The sequence below is a fragment of the Orcinus orca genome, chromosome 13 (genome assembly GCF_937001465.1).
Source record: "Orcinus orca chromosome 13, mOrcOrc1.1, whole genome shotgun sequence".
Classification (NCBI taxonomy): Eukaryota; Metazoa; Chordata; class Mammalia; order Artiodactyla; family Delphinidae; genus Orcinus; species Orcinus orca.
In genome coordinates this window covers 31,573,086-31,597,450 of record NC_064571.1, presented here as the reverse complement: position 1 = coordinate 31,597,450, position 24,365 = coordinate 31,573,086, and the positions used below count along the sequence as shown (strand labels likewise).

Below are 24,365 nucleotides of genomic sequence, written 5' to 3'. Positions count from 1 at the left end.
CCTCTGAATTGCCTCCCAAATCTGATATCTCTGAGCCCCGCCCACCAGCTGTCGTCCAACCAACCCACCTCCTCTCCTCGCCGCCACACTCCGTGCCCCTTCAGGGTCGGCGGTGGCAGTGACGAGAGTCTGAAACCACAGCCAGAGGTCAGTAAGAGGCCACGATCAGTGCGGGACTGGTTTGGGGGCCACCGGTCTGGCCAGCCATGCAGCGGCGGGTGACAGTGACAGCAAAGGCAGAGCTAGGTGCGGGCCTGTGCCCACCAGCCCAGCACTGCCGCATCCCCCAAGAGCTGCTTGTCTCCCACCACCCAGGCCACCGCCTGGACCAGAACGCAGGAGGCGGCTTCTCCCTGAGAGCTTCGGGGTCATGCTAGGGAGCAGAGTGTTACAGCTTCAGAGGCTGACAGGCGACGTACCGCGAGACCCCTCACACACTCACACCCAGAGAGGTACGTACCCAGAGAGGCCCCCACAGAGCCGGCACGTGCGGGGGCCACGGAGGTGCTCATGGGCGCAGAGGCACGGGTACTCGCCCACAGACACACAAACAACCAGGAAGGACCCAGCCTGACCCAGACACCCGATGCGCACCTGTACACACGCACACAAACAGACCCGCAGACGCAGCTTCCCAGCAAGACACACGGACACGGGCCCCACGCCTGCCGTCATCCCGAGACACCCCAATCCGTCTGCCCCCCTGGAAGGAAGCCTCTGGCTGGTTTGATGGGGTGACAACAGTTTTCCCACCTAACAACCTCCCTTTCCTTTCATTCACCCAACCTCTGCCGGAGGCCTTCTGCAGCGGGCCCGCTAAGCTTCCCCTCCTGGGCCTGCGAGGCTCTCTGGCCAGGGCTGCGGGGTTTGGGAAATGGAGGACAAGGTCCGAAAGCAGCTTCTGGAACCTTTGCTGGGGTCTAGAGCCTGTCCTTCCCATGGAGCGGCGGGGTGAGGGGCAGTGAGGCCTCCAGCTTTCCCAAGGCCCAGCCCTGGTTGCTGTACGCGCCAGGCCTCGCAAGGGAAAGTCTGGGCTGAGGGAGCCTGGTCCAGGGTCTCCAGTGTCCCCAGCAGCCTCTTAGCAGTCCCATCACGCCATCTGCCAGGGGGCTCCACACATCAGGGCACCCACAAGCAGCCTTGCCTGGTCAATAGGACGCAGCTTCAAGGCCAGTGTTGAGCCCGCCTGTGAGAGCCCTGTTCTCTTTCCCTGGGCACTGGCTTCTCCTGTTGCTGGTCACCATGCAGACACATCGGCAGAGCTGAGGGGCCTACCTGGGGATGGTGCCTCGCTGTGCTGGACAGTGGGATCGGACTTAGGGAGGGTGTCAGAGCTGCCCCTCAGAGCCGAGTCGGGCAGGTAGGTTCTCGCTGAGGGAGGTCCCCAGGCCTGGTCCATCAGATGTCATCCCAGCCGTGCGGTCTCCCTTTTCCTCCCATCCACACCACGCCCACTGGCCACGTGGTGGAATTCCAGCTCCCTCACTCTGCCCCCCCCCCTGCTCTCTGTCTAAGGCCCTCCTCCAGATATTCACAGGATGCCTCCTCCGCACTAGGTCAAGGTCACGTCCACAGGGGGCCCTCCCTGACCCCAGTGCAAAATAGGAACCCCATCCCATTTCCTGCTTTGCCTCTCCTCGCAGCACTTTCCACTACACGTCAATATAGTAGGTGTTTACTTGGTTCTCTTCTGTTTCTCCCACTAAAATGTAAGCCCCGTGAGGGCAGGGACATTGGCTGGCTCAGTCCTCGAGTTCCCAGCTTTTGCCAGGTAGGCCCACAAGGCACGCACTAAACATGCTGAAGGAACGTGAGCAGGTGCACACGCGCACACTGACACACGAGCCCTGGGTGACGCATGTGTCACACGCACCACGCGCATGTACACACACAGGCAGAGGCACACGTGCTCATGCGTCTCACTTGGCCCAGCTCCTCTGAGCCCAGGAGAAGTGTTACCACCCACACTCCCCCATGCAGGCAGCCTCCAGCCAGATTCCACTCAGCCCTCCTGGTGCTAACTTGGCCTGACATGCCAGTTGCATGTGGGGGTTCTCGTGGAAGCCGAGGCAAGCCCACTACCACTGTGGTGGCTGCTAACTGGCTCTGTGTTGGGCCCTGGGTCACCGCTCGGTCAGCCATGGCTGATACCTTCTTCCCACTTGTCTCAGGAAAGGCGCTGCTGTCCCCTCTGCTTAGGCCTCAGACAGTCACTGAACCGCACATGCCCGGCCGCGTGGGACTTCTGATGGTGGGCCCTGCCCCTCTCACTCTTGGGAGAGAGCAGAGATGGCTCAGCACACAGGACTGCCCTGGGGAGGGGTGAGGTGTGATGACAAGGGTATGAGGAAGGCCCCAAGCCCAAATATCTATGTAGGATGACCTGTTAACAGTGACCTGTTACAGGACTTCCAGGGAAGTCCCTCTTCCAGAGTTTTTCAAGCTGGAATTAAGAGAAAATCTGGGGACTTCCCTGGTGGCTCAATGGTTAAGAATTTGCCTGCCAATGCAGGGGACACGGGTTCGAGCCCTGGTCCAGGAAGATCCCACCTGCCGCGTAGAAACTAAGCCCGGGTGCCACAACTACTGAGCCTGCGCTCTAGACCCATGAGCCACAACTACCGAAGCCCGTACATCTAGAGCCCGTGCTCTGCAACAAGAGAAGCCACTGCAGTGAGAGGCCCTACAGCAAGGAGGGGTAGCCCCCGCTCACCATAACTAGAGAAAGCCCATGTGCAGCGACGAAGACCCGATGCAGCCACAAATAATTTTGTTTAAAAAAGAGAGAGAAAATCTATGTGTGTGTGTGTGTGTGTGTGTGTGTGTGTGTGTGTGTGTGTGTGTGCTGGCAGGGGCAGATGTATTAGGGGCTTAAAACCTCTTGTGAGAAAAGACTCTCTTGGTGCCACCTTGTTTATTGAGCCATTAAACAGGACAAAACGGGTTTCTCTCCTTTGGGGCTTTTCTGAGCCTTAATGTACTGATGGGCAGCCGGACTCTCCAAGCAGGGTGGAGCAGGAAGACTGAAGAGGACTCAGCCCAGGGCACAGGAACCCTTTGTTCTGGAAGCACCAATTAAACCTTCCAGGAAACACCATTTGGGAAACAATGCAGAACTGATCTGTGGAACAATACCTCATTCTGTTATCAGCAGTGACAGGTAAATCCCGCTCAGAAATTATTGGAGGACAGTTTTATAGAACTGAAAACCAAACACTTCTCCTTCTAAAGACACTTGAGCCATATAACCTGTCATGGGTCATTGGGGCGACTGACAGAGTTGCCCTAGGACTCCTCTCCAGAAGTGATTTTTTTTTTTTTTTTTTTTTTTTTTTTGTGGTACGCGGGCCTCTCACTGTTGTGGCCTCTCCCCTTGCGGAGCACAGGCTCCAGACGCGCAGGCCCAGCGGCCATGGCTCACGGGCCCAGCCGCTCCACGGCATGTGGGATCTTCCCGGACTGGGGCACGAACCTGTGTCCCCTGCATCGGTAGGCGGACTCTCAACCACTGCGCCACCAGGGAAGCCCCCAGAAGTGATTTTTTGATAGAGCAACCAATTCATCCCATTTTTAAAGCTGAAAGTCCCATGTCACAGGAACTCCGTCAGTCCTGAGCAAACCAGACCATTGGTCTCCCTATTTCTTAGCAGGTATTGAAATAGGGGGGATTGGCTCCAAAGAGCCCTTTGAGACCTGCAGGGCACCATGAAAGGGACTGTTTTAACTGATTAAGCGGTTGCAGGAAAGAACGTCAGGGGAGAGAAGACGGTGGGAGAGAAGACGGTGGTGTCCCAGGTCTCAGGGCCTGGGACGGCCGCCACATGTGAGTTCTTGGCTTCTTGCAGGAAAGAATTCAAGAGTGAGCCATAAAGTACAAGAAGTTTTATTCAGGGAGATACACACTCTACAGACAGAGTGTGAGCCATCTCAGAAGGCGAGAGAGGCCCCCCAGATCTGAAGTGGTTAGTTTTTATAGGCTGGGTAATTTCATAGGCTAACCGAGTGGGAGAATTATTCCAACTATTTTGGGGAAGGGGTGGAGATTTCCAGGAATTGGGTCACCACCCACCTTTTGGCCTTTTATGGTCGGCCTCGGAACTGTCATAGCGCCTGTGGATGTGTCATTTAGCGTGCTGATGTATTACAATGAGCGTATACTAAGGTTCAAGATCTAGCGGAAGTCGACTTGTCCACCATCTTGGACTCAGTTGGTTCTAACCCGTTTATGTCGTGTCCTCAACAGCTATGTAATTCTTTTAAAGGTTGTGCCCTGCCCTCTTCCTGTCTCAAAGCTACCAGCCGGCCCTTCCTCTTCCATCTGTCCAGTCTCCCACCCTGCCGGTCACACTGGCCGGGTCTCCTGGGCAGGTGGAGAAGAAAAGGAAAGCTGCCTGGCTCTACCCCTTGTCCCCGCACGTGACACTCTGAGTCATGGCTCTGGAGCCCTAAAGGACCTTGCTCCTCCTGGCTCCCTGCCCTGCACAGACCCTCCTCCCCCCACTCACAGTGCTCTTCCTGCCCTTTCTCTCTGCCCAGGCTTTCAAGACCTACTTAACATCCCTCCTCCAGGAAGCCTTCCTGGGTGCTCCAGCCCATTCTAACCCCTGTCTTCTCTGGCCTTCTGTTTGCACCCGGAGTCCACGATACTCACTGGACTCCCTGACCACCTCCCTGTGACTTTCTGGTGAAACCGAGCAGGACCATGTGGGGCTCCTGGGCATAAAAGTCTTTCTGTGTCCCCCATTTCTTGTTTGTAGGAAGTAGGCTTCGGCCTCCATGACCTTCCCTGAGTTCCAAAGGGCAATTTTAAATGGTTGCTAATCAGGGAAGGGAGGGGATGCAGAGACAAGGGAGGGGCAGTCAACAAACAATAGTGCAGCCTTGGGGCAGGGTCCTGGTTCCCCCTCAAGGGATATATATCACTGTATCTTTAAAACCACCTGACTCTGGATTGAAGAAATGCAGGCCCTGCAGGTACCCTGATCCTTATCAGCAACCCATCCCCTTGACTATAAAACTCCTCACAGCACCAGGAATTCCCTGGTGGTCCAGTGGTTAGGACTTTGCGCTTCCACTGCAGGGGCTGAGGGTTCAATCCCTGGTGGGGGAACTAAGACCCCCCCATGCCGCACAGCACGGCCAAAAAGCAAAACAAAACTCCTCACAACACCTCCCCATATCCCCCTGTCAGGACACACAGTTTTTTTTAATATTTATTTATTTATTTGGCTGTACCGGGTCTTTGTTGAGGCATGCAGGATCTTCAGTTGAGGCATGCGAGCCCTTAGTTACAGCATGGGGGATCTAGTTCCCTGACCAGGGATCAAATCCGGGCCCCCTGCATCGGGAGCATGGAGTCTTAACCAATGGACCACCAGGGAAGTCTCAGGACACACAGTTTTGTGGGCATTAGCCCACTGTGGCCCCCTTTGCCTGACAAAGCGATAAAGCTGTTCTCTTCTACTTCACCCAAACTCTGTCTCTGAGATTCAATTCCGTGCTGGTATACAGAGGCCAATTTTTGGTATCACTGGCTTATTGAACTCTCCAGGGGTTGACTCCTTGCCTCCCCAGCCCGTCTGGGAGACCCATGTCTGTCCTCCCCCAGGCCTGGCCAAACCCTGAACGAGGCACCTGGAAAGGCTCAGAAGCCGGTGCCCTGGTTGCCCCTCCCAGCCCCTCTCTCTCATGTCCCCACTCCTGAGTTTCAGTGAGGGTCCACCCTATGGAGGGTCCAGAGAGAGTCAGGTTGGATGAGAGCACACAAAGATGGAATTGTGCCACCGGGATGGATAAGTTGGGAAGTGGTCTGCAAGCCCTCAGGATTCTGGGAGGAAGGCACTCAGCCTGGAAGGAGAGTCTTTGGGGCATGTGGTAGGGAGTGGCTGAGCCAGTCGGGACAGCGGTGCCCTGAGCAAGTCTCCCAGCCCCTGATTTCCTCACACACTTTGTCTCCCGCAGGCTCCAGGTCCCTTCTCTCAGCTGGGATCTCCCTGGGGCCCTGACCAGTCCAAGACTCCAGCTGCCTGCATATACCCAAAGCAGAGACTTAGTGCTTGCTAAGGAAGTCCTAGCCAGGATCAGCTCCAGGAGCTGAGGATAAAGCTTCAGAGGTGTCTCTCCTGATTTCCCACCTCCTCCAGGAACCCTCCTGGCAGAGGTCTGTCTGATCCTGGCACTGCCTCTGTGCTCATCTTGCCCCTGGTAACAGATGGTGCTGGAACAGGTGGTGACTTGCGCTGAGAAGAGTCTCTGCCCAGCCCCCACCAGCAGCTGTCTGCTCCAGCCTCTTCCCACCACAGGTCTGAGCATAAAGGGAGGCCCTACTCTAGGCAGGCACTAGTCTGGCCCCAGGCCCGGTTTGCCTCCTCTTTTCATCCTGAGGCTCTCATCAGCCCCCTCTCCCTGCAGACAGTCCCTCCAGACCCAAGGAGGGATTCTCACATGCAAGGGCTCGAGGGTTGGTACCAAAACAGAGCTGCTCCTCATTTCCCAGGTTCTTCTGTGAGGCTCAAGAGTTTGCAGATAAGGATCCATGACTTTATAACGTTTATGTACATTGCATAGATTTTTGTATTAGTGAAATATTTAACTAAAAGGAAAGACAGCAGCACTATTTACAATAGCCAAGACATGGAAGCAACAATAGTGTCCATCAACAGATGAATGGATAAAGAAGATGTGGTGTATATATACAATGGAATATTACTCAACCATAAAAAAGAAACAATGCCATTTGCAGCAACATGAATGGACATAGATACTATCATACAAAGTGAAGTAAGTCAGACAGAGAAAGACAAATATCATATGATATCACTTATATGTGGAATCTTAAAAAATGATACAAATGCACTTATTTACACAACAGAAATTGACTCACAGACATTGAAAACAAAGTTATGGTTACCAAAAGGGAAAGGAGGGGGGATAAATTAGGAGTTTGGGATCAACAGATACACACCACTATATATAAAATAGATAAACAGCAAGGACCTACTGTATAGCACAAGGAACTATTTTAATACCTTGTAATAACCCATATATATATATATATATATATATATATATAAAACTGAATCACTTTGCTATAGAATCACCTGAAACCAACACAACATTGTAAATCAACTATACTTCAATTAAAAAATATATAAGAGGGCTTCCCTGGTGGCACAGTGGTTAAGAATCCGCCTGCCAATGCAGGGAACACGGGTTCGAGCCCTGGTCTGGGAAGATCCCACATGATGCGAAGCAACGAAGCCCGTGTGCCACAAATGCTGAGCCTGCGCTCTAGAGCCTGCGAGCCACAACCACTGAGCCCACGTGCCACAACTACTGAAGCCCACGTGCCTAGAGCCCATGCTCCGCAACAAGAGAAGCCACCACAGTGAGAAGTCTGCGCACCTAGACGAAGAGTAGCCCCTGTTCGCCACAAATAAGGAAAGCCCATGTGCAGCAATGAAGACCCAATGCAGCCAAAAATCAATGAATAAAATAATAAATAAATTAAAAAAATATATATATATAACAACAACAAAAAAGAAATATACAATATCCACACCATGGAATACTACTCAGCAATGAAAAGGAACTATGGGACACGCCACAGCTTGGATGAACCTCCAGGGAATTATGCTGCATGAGAAAAGGTTGCGCAGTGTCTGGTTCTATTTACATCCCCTTCTTGAAATTATAACATTTTGAAAATGGAGAACAAATTATTGGTTGCCAGGAGTCAGGGGCGGGGGTGGGGGGAGGGAGGGCAGGTATCAAAGGGTGACTTGAGGCATCCTTTGCAGATGGAACTGTTCTGTCTCATGACTGAGGTGGTAGATACACGAACCTATACATGTGATAAAACTGCAGAACTAAACACACACACAAATACTTGTGAAAACGGGTACAGGTGAAATAGGAGCAATTGGAAAGACTGATGGATGGAATCTGTCAACATGTGGGTTGTGATATTGTACTATAGTTGGGCCAGATGTTACCTTTGAGGGAAACTGGGACCTCTCTGCAGTATTCCTTACAACTTCACGTGAATCTACAATTATCTCAATAAAAACAATTATTTATTTATTAAAAAAGAATAAATTTTATAAAAGGGGAGCTCTGGTTTCCTCACACTTGCTAAGGGGCAAGACAGGAGCCTGAGAGAGATGAGGCTCCTCCTCTACATGTCTGTCCAACCTCCCTTGCAGGGGGACCTCTTCCAGAGGAGGATTCTGGGAGAATCCGGCCTCCGTTCTGCTCCACATAACCCACCCCACCTTGAGTCTTTGGGCCCTCTTTCTTAGGACATAGACTGTTAGTAGCTCAGAAAGTTCTGTGTCCAGGGCTCCAGCTAGGCACCAAAAACAAATCCTGATAAAGGAGCGGGACAAGCTGGGGAGGAGAAGTTGGTGAAACTTACGCCACTGGCTTTACATGTGACAGACTTCCTAGAGGAGGTTCAGCTCACAGCCCTCCCTCCACACACACTTATTTCTGGCATTCCCGTTGTACCGCAGTGTTGGGAGCAGTACCTGCTGCTACAGGGTCAAACGATGGAATTGGGAATTCTATGATTACTTAAGTACCAGTGGCCTAACCCATCATGATCAAAAGCTTGTACCAACTGCCCCTAATCCACGGAGAACTGGGGAAGTCTGGTAGAGTGGAAAAAGCTTTGGAGTCAGAGAGAATTGAGTTCAAATCCCAGCTTGGCCCCTGACCTCTGGGAATTTCAGCCTCTATAAGATTTATCTTATAGGGTACTGTGCTGTGAGGGGATGTGACACTGCTTCTCTTCTTCTGTGACTCCTGGAGGCGGCAGACTGGAGGGAGTTCAGGAAGAGGGAACCAAAATCTGCCCTGACACCTGCCAAGACTACAGGTTTCAAAAATGGCAACGTGCACTGGGAAACTGGATTCTTCACAGGGCCGAGGGAATCTCAGGAGATGTCCGGAGACTGGATGCGAATAAGCAAAGGCCTGGATGGGAAAACCGCACCGTCTCAGCAGATGCCTGGAGCCGCCCCTCCTCACGGCTGCTGCAGTGCCCTTTACACCTGGCCCTCAGACACAAACACGGGGAACCAAGAGGCGGACGAGTGTTCAATCTAAATTGAACCTGAAATGCCCGAGTTCCCCTATAAGTGACTAGATTAAGAGCGGAGGGTTGAGACAGAAATTACTTTTAGTTGTGGGAAAATACTTAGTTGCATTTTGGCACCCCTAAGTCTGTGGTCTATAAAAAAATTGGACACATTACATAAGACACGCTTTCGTATACGTTACTTCTGCACTGATATACACAGATCACCGACATTCTCACACATGACAAACATCTATCCAGTGTGTGCTGGTAAATGTTTAACAGTCAGCTTTCTGGGAAACAAAAATAACAACAATGTGATTGGTACCAGTTGCTGATTTCTATGGTATAAATACTCACACCGTGGTAAGTTAGAGCTACCAATACGATACCACTGAACAGAAGTTAGAAAGATGTGCACAATTAGCTCTCTGTGAGCTAGTGCAGGCCAGCTCCAGCACAACCTGCAAAGTTACACTTGTACATCTGTGCATCTGCTCAAAGGTGCCTAGATAATGCAGGTTGCTTAGGTTCCTTTAAGAATTGAAATGCTGGTACTTCCCTGGTGGCTCAGTGGTTGGGAATCCGCCTCCCAATGCAGGGGACACAGGTTTGAGCCCCAGTCCGGGAGGATCCCACCTGCCACGGAGCAACTAAGCCCGTGCGCCACAATTACTGAGCCTGCGTGCCACAACTACTGAAGCCAGCGCACCTAGAGCCTGTGCTCTGCTACAAGAGAAACCACAGCACTGAGAAGTCGGAGCACCACAACGGAGAGTAGCCAAGTGGCCCCCGCTCACAGCGACCAGAGAGAGCCCGCGAACAGCAACCAAGACCCAATGTGGCCCAAAATAAATAAATTTATAAAAAAAAGAATTGAAATGCTAATTCTAATTCTGTACATACACTAGTACAAAAGTGCATAAAGATATTATCTCAGGGTCCTCCCTGGCGATCCAGTTGTAAGACTCCACGCTTCCACTGCAGGGGCACGGGTTCCATCCCTGGTTGGGGAACTAAGATCCCACATGCCTCCAGGGGTGGCCAAAGAAAAAGATATTATCTCAAATCATGCACTTGTAGACACGTGTAGTCACTTAGAAACATATACAAAGACGAGTTCAAATATATAAATAAATGTACACACACCTACATATAGATGACACAGCCAAAACACGCATATAAACACATACATAAACACCCACATGCCCAGTAAGAGGGAGAAAACCAACAGGATTTTCTGGGGTAGCTGCCTTGGCCCAAAGCCCCCCTTTCAGAACCACTTCAGATCAAGGCAGAGGAGACTTGAAGGGTAGACTGTGTATAGCCAGGTATCCACACCTGCTTCTGTGTGCACCCCGCCCCTTCTGGATTGTTCCTGGGGGACCTGCAGGTCTGGAAGAGCTCTTGCCTTACATCAACCAGCCTCAGAGTCCCACCTCCACCCTTAGCAAGGCAGCTCCTCACCTCTCTCTCTTTCTCTGTAAGAAAGCCAACTCCAGGCTCTGTCCCTGCCCTCATCCTAGATCAACAGAGGACGAGGTCAGTATGATCCGCACCCCAACTTCAATCCCTTCCCATGACCTCTGCCCTGTCCCTTATCACTTCCTTGTTCATCTCTTGCCTGGGCCATTGCCCCAGCCTTCTAAGTGTCTCCCTGCTCCAGGCTCTTCCCTCCCAGTTGTCCTGCTACAAGGAACCTGCCAGATTAATTATCCTAAAGTGCAGTGCTGAGGTCACACAGGTATCTCCCAATGCAGGACAGATTAGGGCTAGATCCCTCTGAGGCCCCCTGACCACTTGTCCAGCTCCCACTTCCCCAATTCGCAGTTTCATTTCTATTTTCTCCAAACGTCTTTCTCTTCCCCAATCTGTTCTGCAAATTGGCTCTGCTGTAGAATCTGCTTGCTTCCTTCTTTAGTTCACAGTAGCATTTACTAGCTCTCATGTTTGTGGTACAGTGCTTTATAAAGTACTCTCAAAACCATTCATGGACCTCCTATCTTGTGCCCGATAGTGAGGTTAGCCCTGGAAATACAGTGCTGAGTAAAAACAGACGTGGTTGTGCTTCCATGAACCAAGTCAACACAACCTGTTGAGGATCTTGGGTCACTAAATCCTCTGTCCCAAAATCTTTAAGTGGATTTGGGAGGGGAGATATTTTTCCCTCCTGTCCCTCTTACCTGACCCCTCCATCCCCCAGGAAATAGGGCCTCTCTGGAGTCATGGGGTCAAACTAGAGAAGACAGAAAATGAAACTGTGGCTTGCAGATACTTAGAGGACTTTACCAACCTCGTGAGCTTCACAGGAGCAGCTGTCAGGATGCTGCAAGTCCAGTACAAAGGGGCATTAAACTTTTACAAGCTATACAGTGGTGAACAGTTGTCTGCCTTGCAACATCTTTATTTCCTTCCCATTACGGGAACTACCCACACACATTTTAAGCAACATCTCTTATTTGTGTGAACCTAGGCTAATAACTTTGATTTCAGAGTTTCCTCACTTGTAGTATGTGGTTAGAAATCTGATATTTTCATGGGGTTGTTAGAATGATCAAATGATAAATGTACCTAAAAGAGCTTTATATAGAACTTTAATGTACAACACAAATGTACAGTCATTTATTCAATGCAGTTTTCTTCTTTAAATCAATCATAGTTCATAAACAGGTACTCAATGACCGAAATATTCTGGCCCAGATGTCTAGGAGACAGGATATAAAATAGCACCGTGCAATAGACATGTGTGAGCCACATGTATAATTTTAAAATTTCTAGTAACTATATTAAAAAAGATAAAACAGACTGGCAAAATTGATTTTAATAATATATCATTTTAACCCACTATCTCCAAAATAATATCATTTCAACATGTAACTTGTGTAAAAGTTATTGGAGATATTTTACATTCTGTCTTGGTACGAAATCTTTGCCATCCTGTATTTTACACTCACAGTGCATCTCATTTTGGACCAGCCACATTTCAAGTGCTTGATAGTCACATGTGGCTACTGTGTTGGATAACAGACACTGATTAGTAATGCCAATAAAAATTAGTTCAGATCTATGTAGTACTTTACAGTTTTCAAAACTCTTTTGATGGTTAAATCCTGTGTTAGCCTGAGTAGGCGGCTGTTTATCATCTCCATTTTGTAGAGGAGAAGCAGCAGCAATTATGTGTAATTCACCCAAGGTCATCCACTAGTAAATGGTGAAAATTCTTATCTTCACACCTTTCTCTTTTACTTCCTTTTCTAACAAGAAATACAAAGGGAAACTTTAATATTATCATACACATAGATCCCAAGACTCATTGCACTAGTGCATGGAAAGGTACAGTCTTTTCAAAATCCACCTACATCTCCTTTCCTTCAAAAATCCTCCCTGTTTCGGGACTTCCCTGGTGGCGCAGTGGATGGGACTCCACGCTCCCAGTGCAGGGGGCTCAGGTTCGATCCCTGGTCAGGGAACTAGATCCCACATGCTGCTGCGGCTGAGAGTTAACATGCCACAACTAAGGAGCCTGCTAGCCGCAGCTAGGGAGCCCACGTGCCTCAACTAAGGAGCCGGTGAGCTGCAACTAAGGAGTCCACCTGCCGCAACTAAGACCCAGTGCAACCTAATAAATAAATAAATATTTTTTTAAAAAATCCTGCCAGTTTAATTTCACCAGAATCTATTACTTCCATTATTCTAAAAATATGTGTTTGTTGGATTAAGCACCTTCCAGGTCTGATGTGCTATGGATGTAAATGATATAGGTGGGCATTAAAAAAAAAATCCTACTCCTCTCTCCAATATTCCCTATGATGCAGTGCTTTACTTTTTAATTATTCTTGGGGCTTAAACTGAAGTGTTTCAGTGTCCCAAATATGTAAGAACTGAAAAGACTCCTCTCTTCTAGTTTAAAAAGTACATATACACCAAATGTTCACACCAAAGCATAACCAGACCCAGCTGGCTATCAGGGAAAGAGGATCCTAGTGCAGGGTTTCTCTTTAAGAAGATGGGAGTCCCATCCACTGCGCCACCAGGCAAGTCCCCAAACTGGCAGTTTTGAAGGAAAGGAGATAGAGGTGGATTTTGAAAAGACTGTACCTTTCCATGCACTAGTGCAATAAGCCTTGGGATCTATGTGTACGACAATATTAAAGTTTCCCTTTGTATTTCTTGTTAGAAAAGGAAGCAAAAGAGAAAGGTGTGAAGATAAGCATTTTCACCATTTACTAGTGGATGACCTCGGGTGAATTACACATAATTGCTGCTGCTTCTCCTCTACAAAATGGAGATGATAAACAGCCACCTACTCAGGCTAACACAGGATTTAACCATCAAAAGAGTTTTGAAAACCATAAAGTACTACATAGATCTTAACTAATTTTTATCGGGCAGGTAGATGGGGGTGGGGAGTGGGGACAGGCCAGCTTGAGAATGGCCCTGCTAAGGACCCCTCCCTAGACTGATGTTCCAGAAGAGACACGAAGGGCAGCTGACTGTCCTTCCAGCACGAGTTGCTGCCCTTTACGGGCCCAGAACCGTCTAGAGGAGCCCGCAGAGGCACGCAGGAGCCCCAGCTTGACTCCCAGACCTGGCATCTTTCCCCTTTGTCCCCCCTTTCCCTGTCACGACCCCGTGTAAGGAAGGAGAGTGCAGTGGTGGCTGGAGGGCAACAAAAGGCTTGTAAAACCTGTCAACAAAAAAGTAATCAGTTGATCTAAGAAAGAAATGGAAAGTTTTATTCCAGCCAAATTTGAGGATTATAACCCAAGAAGAGCATCTCAGAAAGCTCTCAGCACTGTTCCACCTGTTAGAAGTCAAAGCACAGTAATAACAAGTTTTTTGAGAAAGATGGCTGTACATTAAATGATGTATTATTGACAGTTTACATAATCCAGATCTAAGTGCCATGTGACCGCTTATCAAGAAGGAATGTTATCTTTAAGGAGTTGTCTTACCGATGTTAGGAGAACGTTGCTCTTTATGATTAAGCTGGTAATTCTGCCGACGGAGGTTTTGTTAGGGGAACCACTGACCGAAACCACCCACACTGGCCAGGCTCCAAAGTAACCATTTGCACAAGTAGTTTTATGGCAGGAGGTCCTGGTAAGCCACCACCAAACCAAAGAATTTGGTAAAGGTCAAAAAGAGACTCCAGTCCATATGTCCTACCAACCTTCCAGAATCCTCCTCACTGGAATCCATCTTGGATGAGCGATGCGTGCACCACCACGAAGGACCCTGAGTCAGAATGATGGGCCAGAGACAACCTGGAAACCAATCCCAACACCATAAAACCCGAGACCACAAGCCACGTGGCAGAGAAGTCCTCCTGGGTTCCCTTACCCTCCTGCTCTCCACCTGGGAGCCCCTTCCCAATAAAGTCTGTTGCTTTGTCAGCACGTGTGTCTCCTCGGACAATTCATTTCTGAGCGTTAGACAAGAGCCCACTCTCCGGCCCCGGAAGGGGTCCCCCTTCCTGCAAGAGTTTGGGGAGGCTTGGTCGATCCATAATGCAGATACACAATGCACAATAGGGGGGAGAGAGGAAGCCAAAGGGGAGATAAAACTTTTCATGTTTAAATTTTTGTCTTGCCATAAAATATGAATTTTATTTCACAAACTGTTATCTGCTAGTTCGCCTGGCAGTCTACAGCCCCCAAATACCCTCTACAAAGAACCCAACTTTCTTTGGAAAGTAGTGAAAGCTGAACTCTTTCATCTCTAGGCTTACAAGGACAGCCTGGGGAGCTTTCTCCTTTCCCAGCCTGCTTCTGGTTACTCCTGGTTACACATATTCACACAAGTCCAGCGTAAAGTCTTAGTGGGTGCTCGTGTGCCCACGGTGTGACTCTGCCATCGCCAGGCAGGTGTTGGGTTGAGCAGTGCACTTTTTTAGAACTCCCAGTGGTCCCCTGGCTTCGTGCAGCTCCCCGATCCCACACCCCAGTGGGGGTCTGGCCAGGTGTACCTCACTGTCCTGTTTCACCCAGTCGACGTGGCTCCCACGCATTGCGCACGCGCGAGGCGGAGCTGCCAGCAACTTCCGGGCACTGAGGGGAGAGCAAGGCAACGGGTCTAGGGGGTCCGGCCCAAACACCCCTTCCTGGCTCCTCCGCTTGGGATCCCGTATCCATCTCCAGAAGCAGGACTCAGGAGGCGGGGAGGCGATCTGCAGGAGCCGCTGAGGACCGCACTCACCCAGCCCGGTGCCATAGCCAGACCAGCAGCCCTGAGGCTTGGGGCGGGCCACGGTGCCACGCCCCGCGCACGCGCACTGGGAGTCGGCTGGACCGCACGGACGTTCACGTGACGCGGGGCGGTGCCCAGCGGGCTGGAGGTCCGGGATCGCCGACTGGAGGGAAGCAAACGGCGGGATCCGCGGTGGCGGTAGCAGCAGCATGGCCGCGCTCTATGGGGGTGTAGAGGGGTGAGTGCGGTCCGGAGGAGGGAGTCCGGAAGGGGCGGCCTGGGCCACTCTCTGGCCCGAGGGCGGGGCGGAAGGCCGTGGCCAGGTCGGCAGGCTGGTGACCTCCCACCTCAGTCAGGGTCCAGCCACTTTGGGCTTTTGGGCTGCGGGGTCTTGTGGAGGAGGAGTGTGTGCCCGCGCGACGGTGCTCTTGCGCGCGCGGTCGTGTGCTTTGTAGGCACTGTGTGCCACAGCCACACCCCGGGGCAGGTCCTTTGTGTTTAGCGGCGGAACCACAGCCCTTTCTCCCACGAAAGACCCACTCCACAGTGCTCCGCTGGAGAAGCTTCTTTTTTCCATTCCCGCTCCGGAGAGAGTTTTGCAGAACAGGTGTCGGGTGTGAAGTTGCTGGACTGGGGGTCGGGAGCGGGGGTGTGGTGGAATCCCGGACAGTGATCTTTGCCGGAAGGTATCTGGGACCTAAAGCTGGGGGAGGCTGAAACCCCTCCATTCTTGGCACTCCAGGCTACTCACTCTAGATCCAACCCTCTGTTATTCTTGCTTATTTCCTGTTAGGAAGCTTGTCTGCAGGACTTTTTGTAATAGCTCTTCCCCTCGGTGTGACTATGGGCAAGAGTTTTGCCCTATCTGGGCTTTCGTTACCACGTGTGTGAAGTGATAAGAGGGATGAACCGAATGATCTCTAAGTCCCCTGCATGTGGGTGTGGGTCCCCTGGGTGTGTCAAATCAGGGCACAGTAGAGGGTCTGAGCCAGGGCACTTACTTTTGAATCTGACATTGCATTACTTCAGTGGCAGTCACATTTCACTGCTGACTCATGGACCCCAAAGTCTTTTTTTTCACATGCATTGTTATGATTGATCTCCCCTGCCCTGTATTTATTGCACTGTTTTTTTAAAAAAAAAAACTACAGAAATTTGCTTTCATCCCTGTTATATTCATGTGTAACATATGACCCATTTTTCCAGTTTGTCAAGAGGTTCTTTGGGACGATAATCTGCCGCCTCATGCGTTAACTACCCCTTGAAACTTCTTGTCATCTTTGAGTTTGATCAGCAGGTCTTCAGTGTCCTTTTGTGATATTCCTAAAAGTACTGATCAGTAAAGAAACATACATCGCACCACCAAAGACCTCCCTCCAAACTACCATTTCTCCCAGTAATAAGCATTTGACCCTTTAGTTGCTTAAGCAGGTATTAACTCTTCCTGTCATCTGGCCAGCATTTCTCACAAGGGTGTCTTGAAAATCTTGGCAGCTGGAGCTGCTAAAGGCAGCCTTTAGCTATTGTGAGAGAAGCAGAGAGACGTGCCATTCTTTTTAGTCACGTTTACTGAGTGTTACCTGTGCCTGGAATGAGGGTAAATAAATGATCCAGAACTTGACCCAGTGGAACTTGTAGTCTAGTGAGAGGCAGACAGGAAAACAGCTTAACGCACTTCTAATACAGAGGAGTCCATGGGGGCACTGACATGGCTGAACTAATGGAGCTGTAGTGGTGGGCCACACATCGGAGGTTTCAAGGACGAGGTGATATATGAGTAGGGTCTTGCAGGATCAGTAGGATACCCCCAAGGGAAGCTGAGCAGGAACTATGTTTTGGAAGTCCAAGAGCCCAGCAAACACCCAGCCACAGAGGAGGATTTGGGAATGGTGATTGGGTTTGCTGAAGCTGTCCCCCTCACTCTGGGCTCTGCCTATGACAAGGACTGCACAAGTTTAGCTGTATCTGCAGGTTTTTCTGAGCAAGACTGAGTGCCCCCTTGTGTTCTGTAGGGGAGGCACACGATCCAAGGTGCTTTTACTCTCAGAGGATGGGCAGGTCCTGGCAGAAGCGGATGGACTCAGCACAAACCACTGGGTAAAGGCCACACTGAGGGGACCAGTGGGCTTGACTGTGGTTTTATTCTCTGTAACTCCTGTTAAGGTGGGGGCTGGGGGCTCACTTGGCAGCCTGTAGGGGCGACAGAGGTCATGCAGGCCTTTGTAACTCCTCCTTCCCTTGACTGGGGCCAGCTGATCGGGACAGACAAGTGTGTGGAGAGGATCAACGAGATGGTGAACAGGGCCAAACGGAAAGCAGGGGTGGATCCTCTTGTTCCTCTACGAAGCCTGGTGAGTCTGGGTAGAGTTTGGGAATTAGGTCACAGCAACACTGAGACAGCGAGTTTGAACTAGATGAGTCCGATGACTGCAAAGGGAAAGGCCTTGAGGGCTTAGTCTCTGGTCTAGAAACTCACCCGATCACATCCACTCTTGTGGCTGCGTTGTCACCTACAAGCCACAAGGATGGGAAGGGCACAGGGCTTTGGAGAGCCATGAGACCTCGGTTTGAATCCCAGCTTTGTCACTCAGCATCTGTGCTGTGTGACCCTAAGCAGGTTACTTACCTGCTCGAAGCCTCAGTTTCCTCGTTTGGAAAATACGGGAAACAGTAGCTACCTCAGAGTTGCTGGGATGGTAAAATGGCATGATACATTCCAAAGTGGTTTGCACAGAGCCTGACCCATAAGGTCTGATGAAATGTTACCTGTTATTCCTGGCTCAGCTCTCTCCCGAGTTGCCGTAGCTCCGGCTACTTCCTGGACGTATCCTCAGGGAGATGTCCTGCAGGCACAGCCAAACCCCACGCACTCTGAACCAAGCTTACCTCTCCTCGACTTGCTCCTCGGCCTGATTTTTTCTGTTAGGGGCACTGTTGTCCTCCCCAGCTCCTGACCTGGCATTGTTGAATCCTTCGTCTTGGCAGGGCTCAGTCCAGGTTCTTCTTGCAGCCGCAGCCTTTGATGAGGCACTGTGTGTGGCAGAGGGAGGACTGGGGCTGCATGAACAGGGTATGCCCAGCGGTAGCAAGCAGGGAGCAGATGTAGGAGGGGAGGGGGTCGAGAAAGGAGCTGGGTCTGGGGCGCTGCTTGCTCGTTCACCTCCCGCGTGGCCTAGGGCCTATCCCTGAGCGGTGGGGATCAGGAGGACGCGGTGAGGATCCTGATGGAGGAGCTGAGGGACCGATTTCCCTACCTGAGCGAAAGCTACTTAATCACCACTGACGCCGCCGGCTCCATCGCCACAGCTACGCCGGATGGTGAGGAGGTGGAGGGCGGGGTGAGGTTGAGAACCGGTTTTCCTGGGGAAGCCCCTGAGATTTAGCTGGCAGAAGTTGACTAGTAAATACCTGGGAGGCAGCCTTCATCACAGCCCCTGCTCCCTTCATTAGCTGAGGTTTGCCAGAGCAGGCACTGGACAGAAGGAGGGAGGGCAGGAAGGGTGTCTTGATGGGAAGCAAGAAAGGAGTCCAACATGAGACTCCGTTGCAGAGGAGGGAGCCCCTGGGCAGTGCAGCGACGAAGCAGCCTGGAGAAAGCAGCAAGTGCTGAAAAGACAATGGGAAGAACTCTGTGACGGGAGTATAAAAAGTGATGGTATCGTGAGATTGGCATTTGAATCTCAGCTCCTGTTTTGCCAGCTACACCATCTTGGAGAAGTTATGGAACGCTCTGAGTTTCAATTTCCTTATCTATAAAATGGGGGTAATTGTATTCATAAGGTGGTTTAGGGTACTGAATGAGTATCACTGTGTGAATAGGGTCTGACACAATCCCTGGCACATGGTAGGGACTCAGTAAAGCAGGTAGTCACTTGAAGGCTGGCTGGGCAAGGAGACCCAGACTCGTGTGCCTCTCTGTTCCCTAGAGAAGGGCACTATGTGATTGGAGTTTCTCTGAGACCCAGGCCCTCCACCTTCAGGCAGGAAACTAGCTGGGCTCGTTTTTCTCTACAAAACTGGGTGGTGATCCCTTTGCTTGGGGCTGGTTTCTGTCCTTTCTTTCCTCAGTCAGAAGCTGTGTGCTCTGTGCAGGGCCTCGGCCACACTGAGCCTCCTGTGCCCTTTCCCCAGGTGGGATCGTGCTCATCTCTGGGACAGGTTCCAACTGCAGGCTCATCAACCCCGATGGCTCTGAGAGCGGCTGCGGTGGCTGGGGCCACATGATGGGAGATGAGGGCTCAGGTGAGCTCACGCCAACTGGGCCTGGCTCAGGGTCCTGGACCGTTCACTTCCTGCAGCTCCCCATCTTCCTCTCCCCTCCCCTCAGGCCGCTGACCCCCTGGGGCTCTCTGGGGAGAGTGCCTGAATCTGAGTCCAAGATAATGACTAAGAGATCTAGAGATGCAAATGCTGGACTACTGGCTGGCCGTGCTCTTCAGCAGTGATTTGCACCCAGGACTCAGATTCATGCCTCAGCATAATAGCCTTTGCCTACCTGTGTTGACTTTTGGAGTCCTTAGGAGGGAATTGACACTGTAAAGGTTAAGGCCATAGATGTCAGGAAATGCCGTACCAGTCTGCTAGTGGGAAGGGGGTCTAGAAGCTCCTCCCACCATCACCTCTTCATAGGTAGCAGGTGGACATTTTCATAAGGGCCCTTAGGGTCCAGCTCCTGGCAGTGACTCTCGTGGTTTGGGTGGCAGCTGACTGACCTGGTCTTTACGTGGGGATGGGAGCTGATGTGACGCAGCTTCGCCTGTTCAGTCTTCCCCCTCCAGCTTTCCCTTACGTGGGTCAGTCAGATACGGTTTAATTAGAGGACCCCAGGCTGGGAATTGGGGCACCTGATTCTCTGTAATACTCAACCCTGTCTAGGTGTGAGTTTCCTTCCCTGTGAACTCGGGGAGATTGCCCCATCTTCTTAGCCCTTTCTGCTCTCTGCAGCCTACTGGATTGCACACCAGGCAGTGAAAATAGTGTTTGACTCCATCGACAACCTAGAGGCGGCTCCTCATGACATTGGCTATGTCAAACAGGCCATGTTCAACTATTTCCAGGTACTCCCCCTGCCCCTGGTAAACATGCATACCTGGGATAGGGCAGCGGGAGACCGAGCAGGAGTGAATTCAGGAGGGGGACTGGGTGGGCCCGGGGAAGTCGGGGGGAATTGTTTGTCAGAGCTGGAGGATGGAGAAGTCGTCTGTGAGGACCGGATTCAGAATGAGGTGGGCACGCATTCCCCACGTGAGGAGAGGGTAGGTTGCGGACAGGCTGGACTTCATCCTTGGGCAGCTGGACTCTGCGGCGAGTTGAAGGCAGATGCCATTTGGGCTGAAGTGAGAGGTGCAGGGTGAGATCAGGAGACAGTGCACACAGACACAGGGACAGCAGGTGAAGTCTGAACAGGTATGTTGGCCAGTGAGCTGCCTCTGGCTGTATGGGGCAGGGAGGAGAGCCTGTTAAAGAGGGGCAGGGAGAGTTCTTGGGAGGGTACAGCTTCCCACCCAGGGAGGGCATCAGGGATTGACTGCCCTCCTTGTCTGGGCTGTGCTCATTTGTAGTGGGTTAGGAAACAGCAGCCTTTAGCTGCACCAGAGGTGGAGGCTGAGAGAGGAGAAGGCAAGTAAGTTTATTTGAGAGACATCTCTCTGGCTGAGGGCCACTTAGGCGAGCTGACTCAGCAGATTGGTTCTGAACACCACTAATATGTCTACTACTCCCTCTCTTATTGTTTAGTCATTAAGACATTAGAAAGATTAAATGACAAAGTATGTATGACATGCTTAATACGTTGCCACAGATGCTCAAATTTTAGCCCCCCAGCCCCTCTTCCATTTTGGTAACGTATTCTAGGGAATCTCTGGTTCTTGGGACCTTCAGAGGCATTACAGGTGTGTAAGGTAGTTGAGGTAGAAGATGGACTTTATGTGGTGAAATAAGTGTGGGAGAAACAAATCAATTTTGACTTCTCAGAGCCTTTGATCTGCATTGTGACTCTTAAGGGAGAGGTGCAATGAGCAGGAGTGGTTAGATTCCTTCGACCAAAGAAATCTTTTCAAGAGCACCTCAAGGAACTGCAGGAGACTCTTTGGTGAGCGCAGGTCTCTGCTCTGTGTTGCGTCCAGGCTAACCTCTAAAGAGCAGTAGAGCCATGCTGGGGAAAACAAATAACTTTTCTCAAATGAGAAATCTCAAATCCTTGTACTCTAGAGCGTAAACAAATATTATTCCAGCTTTTCAAACAGTAGAGACATCAGGAAGGCCAACTGGGTGGGCAGACTGGGAATTTTCCTTTGCTTCTGATGACTATCTTGTGCCTTTTCTCTGTCTCTCAGGTGCCAGATCGGCTAGGAATCCTCACCCACCTGTATAGGGACTTTGATAAATGCAGGTTTGCTGGGTTTTGCCGGAAAGTTGCAGAAGGTACTGGAGATGGGGTAGGGTTTTATCTGACTTTGTTCTGCAAAGACCTCCCTAATTGGAGGGTGGAGCAGGGTTCAGATGGGGATTGGAAGCCAATTTCCCTTTGACCAAGTGCCGTCAGTTTTCTGCCACCGTGGGCCTTGGTACTGGTGAGCATTGAGGTGGAGACAGAAGGACACGCAGGTTGTACTGCCAGTCGTTTTATATTACCTGTTTCTCTTCGTGACAGCTGTCACGGCTTGTGCAGGCTGTATGTCTATTTCTGAGAAATTTATGAAGCAGTTATCCTTTGGGCAGATCTATAACTTTCTTTTTTAACGAGTGATACCCAGAGGCCTAGGGAATCACGGAGCGGTTAGGCGTATTTGGTTGGGTATCAGGAGGAGCTGAACCATAGGGCTTGTTTGCACGTTGCTCTTGCTCCAGTGTGCGGTCCATGCTCCCTTAATTTGGATTCCTGAAGCCTCAGGGCATTGTAGGGCCCTCTTAGCTCCTGCTGGTCTGAGGCCCTTTCAGAGCAGAGCTAGGAAGGGGCTGGGCTGACTAACAGCAGACTGTTGGAGGCGGGTGGGCAGCCCCGAGAGGAGTACCAGCCAGCTGTTCAAGTAGGGTCCTGGGTCCCCAGAGCAGAGAGACCTTCGGGGACAGACTGAATAACTCAGTGTAAGTTGGAGTACAGACCAGGTGCCAGTGTTTTTCCCAGTGGGGCTGCCCTTCTTGAGTGCCTGGAGTGAGCCACCTCTGTCCAGGACACCCTTCCTAGGGTGAAAGTAGCTGGTGGGGGCCGGTGGGTAAGGACGAGAGGCAGCTCTGGAGGCTGGCTTCCCCACACGCCGTGAGGTGAGCATCTGTTCCTGATTGAGACCTCTGCTAGCCATCGTACTCGCACTGCACTGTTGCTGCCCTGAGACAGAGAGAGAAAGAGAGTCACTGAGGACCGGAGCCTCCCTGGGTATTCACCCACTCCATTCCTTCCTCCCTACCCCAGGTGCTCAGCAGGGAGATCCCCTTTCCCGTTACATCTTCAGGAAGGCTGGGGAGATGCTGGGCAGACACGTTGTGGCAGTGTTGCCTGAGATTGACCCGGTGAGTTGAAGGGGGGAAATGGAGGCTGGGGAGCTGCTGGGCCAGACTCGGCCCTTTCCCATTAGAATGAGACTGTCCCACCAAACTGTGTAAACTGGATACGATTTTAAAGGAACTTAGGGTATGAGAAAAATTCTGCAGGAAGTCTATAACACAAAGAAGTTCTTTGGGTCAGTGCCCTCCCTCATCCGTGTTTATATATAGCAGATTGGCTTACTGTGGTGTATGCGCTGTCCCCCTCTTTCAGTCCTGCTTCTGTCCATTTCCCTCCCTTCTCTTTTCTTCCTCTGTGTTGCTGCTTAACTCTTTTTTCCCTTCCGTCTCTACCTTGCCTTTATGAATCTCTCTATTTTTCTCCCTTTTTTTTTCTTTTGAGTCCACCTTCTGGTTCTCAGCTAGAGGGAGAGTGGCTGAGATCGGTTGGGCTAGTTTTAAGAAACGTCCCCCTCTGGCACTGGGGAGGCTTGGTTGCCCCCAGTATCCATTTCTGCTCTCCTCCAGGTCTTGTTCCAAGGGGAGATTGGCCTCCCCATCCTGTGTGTGGGCTCTGTGTGGAAGAGCTGGGAGCTGCTGAAGGAAGGTGAGTATAGGGTGGGGGGCAGGTTGAGACAGGCAAGGGCAAGAGATGGGGCTGGAAAGGGGGTGGTCTGGGAAAACAGCCTGCCCTGGGGAGGACTTGGGACCTGGGCCCTGAGGCCTGGACAGGCCACTGATGTCTCAGACCAAGACCCTCATCCTTCACTCTTCCACGGAGTCCTTTTACAATGTCCCATCCAGCTTCCTTGAACTCTTAGAAAGACATTCTCTTCCAGAGGATTTATTAAATAGGCACCACCTTTTAAAAATTAAAGACAAATCTGACTTGAAATTGGAGCTTCTGACCAGCATGTGGTGACATCCCAGTCACCATAATCCTAGCTAGAAGGAAAGAAATGTGCCTTTTGCAACCTTGCAGCTTGTTTCAGGTGGCTGTGTGGTTTCCATTAGATACTCTGAAGTAGCTCCAGGATCCCTGATGCTGCCTAGGAACCCCTGGGAGGCATCGGGGCCTGGGGGCCTCGGGCTCCAGTGCCCCACAGCCGTTGCTGGACTCACGCACCCTGGTGCAGCCATCTGTTAGGGATTTGGCATGTGGGACCTCCACAGGATGCCTCAGGGCCTGGGCCTCTTCTTTCCCTCCCTCTGTCCCCACCTTCTCCCTGGTCTCTCATCTGCATCCTCTACGTTCTTTCCTCCAGGTTTCCTTTTGGCGCTGACCCAGGGCAGAGAGATCCAGGCTCAGAACTCCTTCTCCAGCTTCACCCTGTTGAAGCTACGGCACTCCTCTGCCCTGGGCGGGGCCAGCCTAGGGGCTAGGCACATCGGGCACCTCCTCCCCATGGACTACAGCGTCAACGCCATTGCCTTCTACTCCTACACCTTCTCCTAGGGGGCTGGCCCTGGTTCCACCCCCTCCAAGCCCGGTGGACATTGGGTGCTGGAAGGCAGGAGGCTTTTTCTCCTTTTCCTTTTCTTTTTTTTGAAAAAGAAACATACAGAAGAAAATAAACGCACTTTACCCACTCCCCAGTTGGATTGTGTTATCAAG

At 51.1% G+C, this 24,365-nt stretch overlaps 1 protein-coding gene across 2 annotated transcripts; it reads left to right on the top strand.

Moving 5' to 3' along the window:
• Positions 1-14,833: 14,833 nt before the first annotated feature.
• On the top strand, positions 14,834-24,342 carry NAGK (N-acetylglucosamine kinase). 2 transcript variants are annotated; one of them, XM_004277047.3, is made up of 10 exons: positions 14,834-15,506; positions 17,281-17,365; positions 17,521-17,619; positions 18,445-18,586; positions 19,400-19,510; positions 20,213-20,325; positions 21,604-21,691; positions 22,680-22,777; positions 23,279-23,357; positions 24,016-24,342. In XM_004277047.3, exons 1-10 carry the CDS (start codon positions 15,478-15,480, stop codon positions 24,204-24,206), a joined length of 1,035 nt encoding a protein of 344 aa, XP_004277095.1. In that variant the 5' UTR covers positions 14,834-15,477; the 3' UTR covers positions 24,207-24,342. The 2 variants fall into 2 exon arrangements, with proteins under 2 accessions (XP_004277095.1, XP_033256341.1); XM_033400450.2 differs by lacking the exon at positions 17,281-17,365 and having other exon boundaries at positions 14,835-15,506.
• Positions 24,343-24,365: the final 23 nt, after the last annotated feature.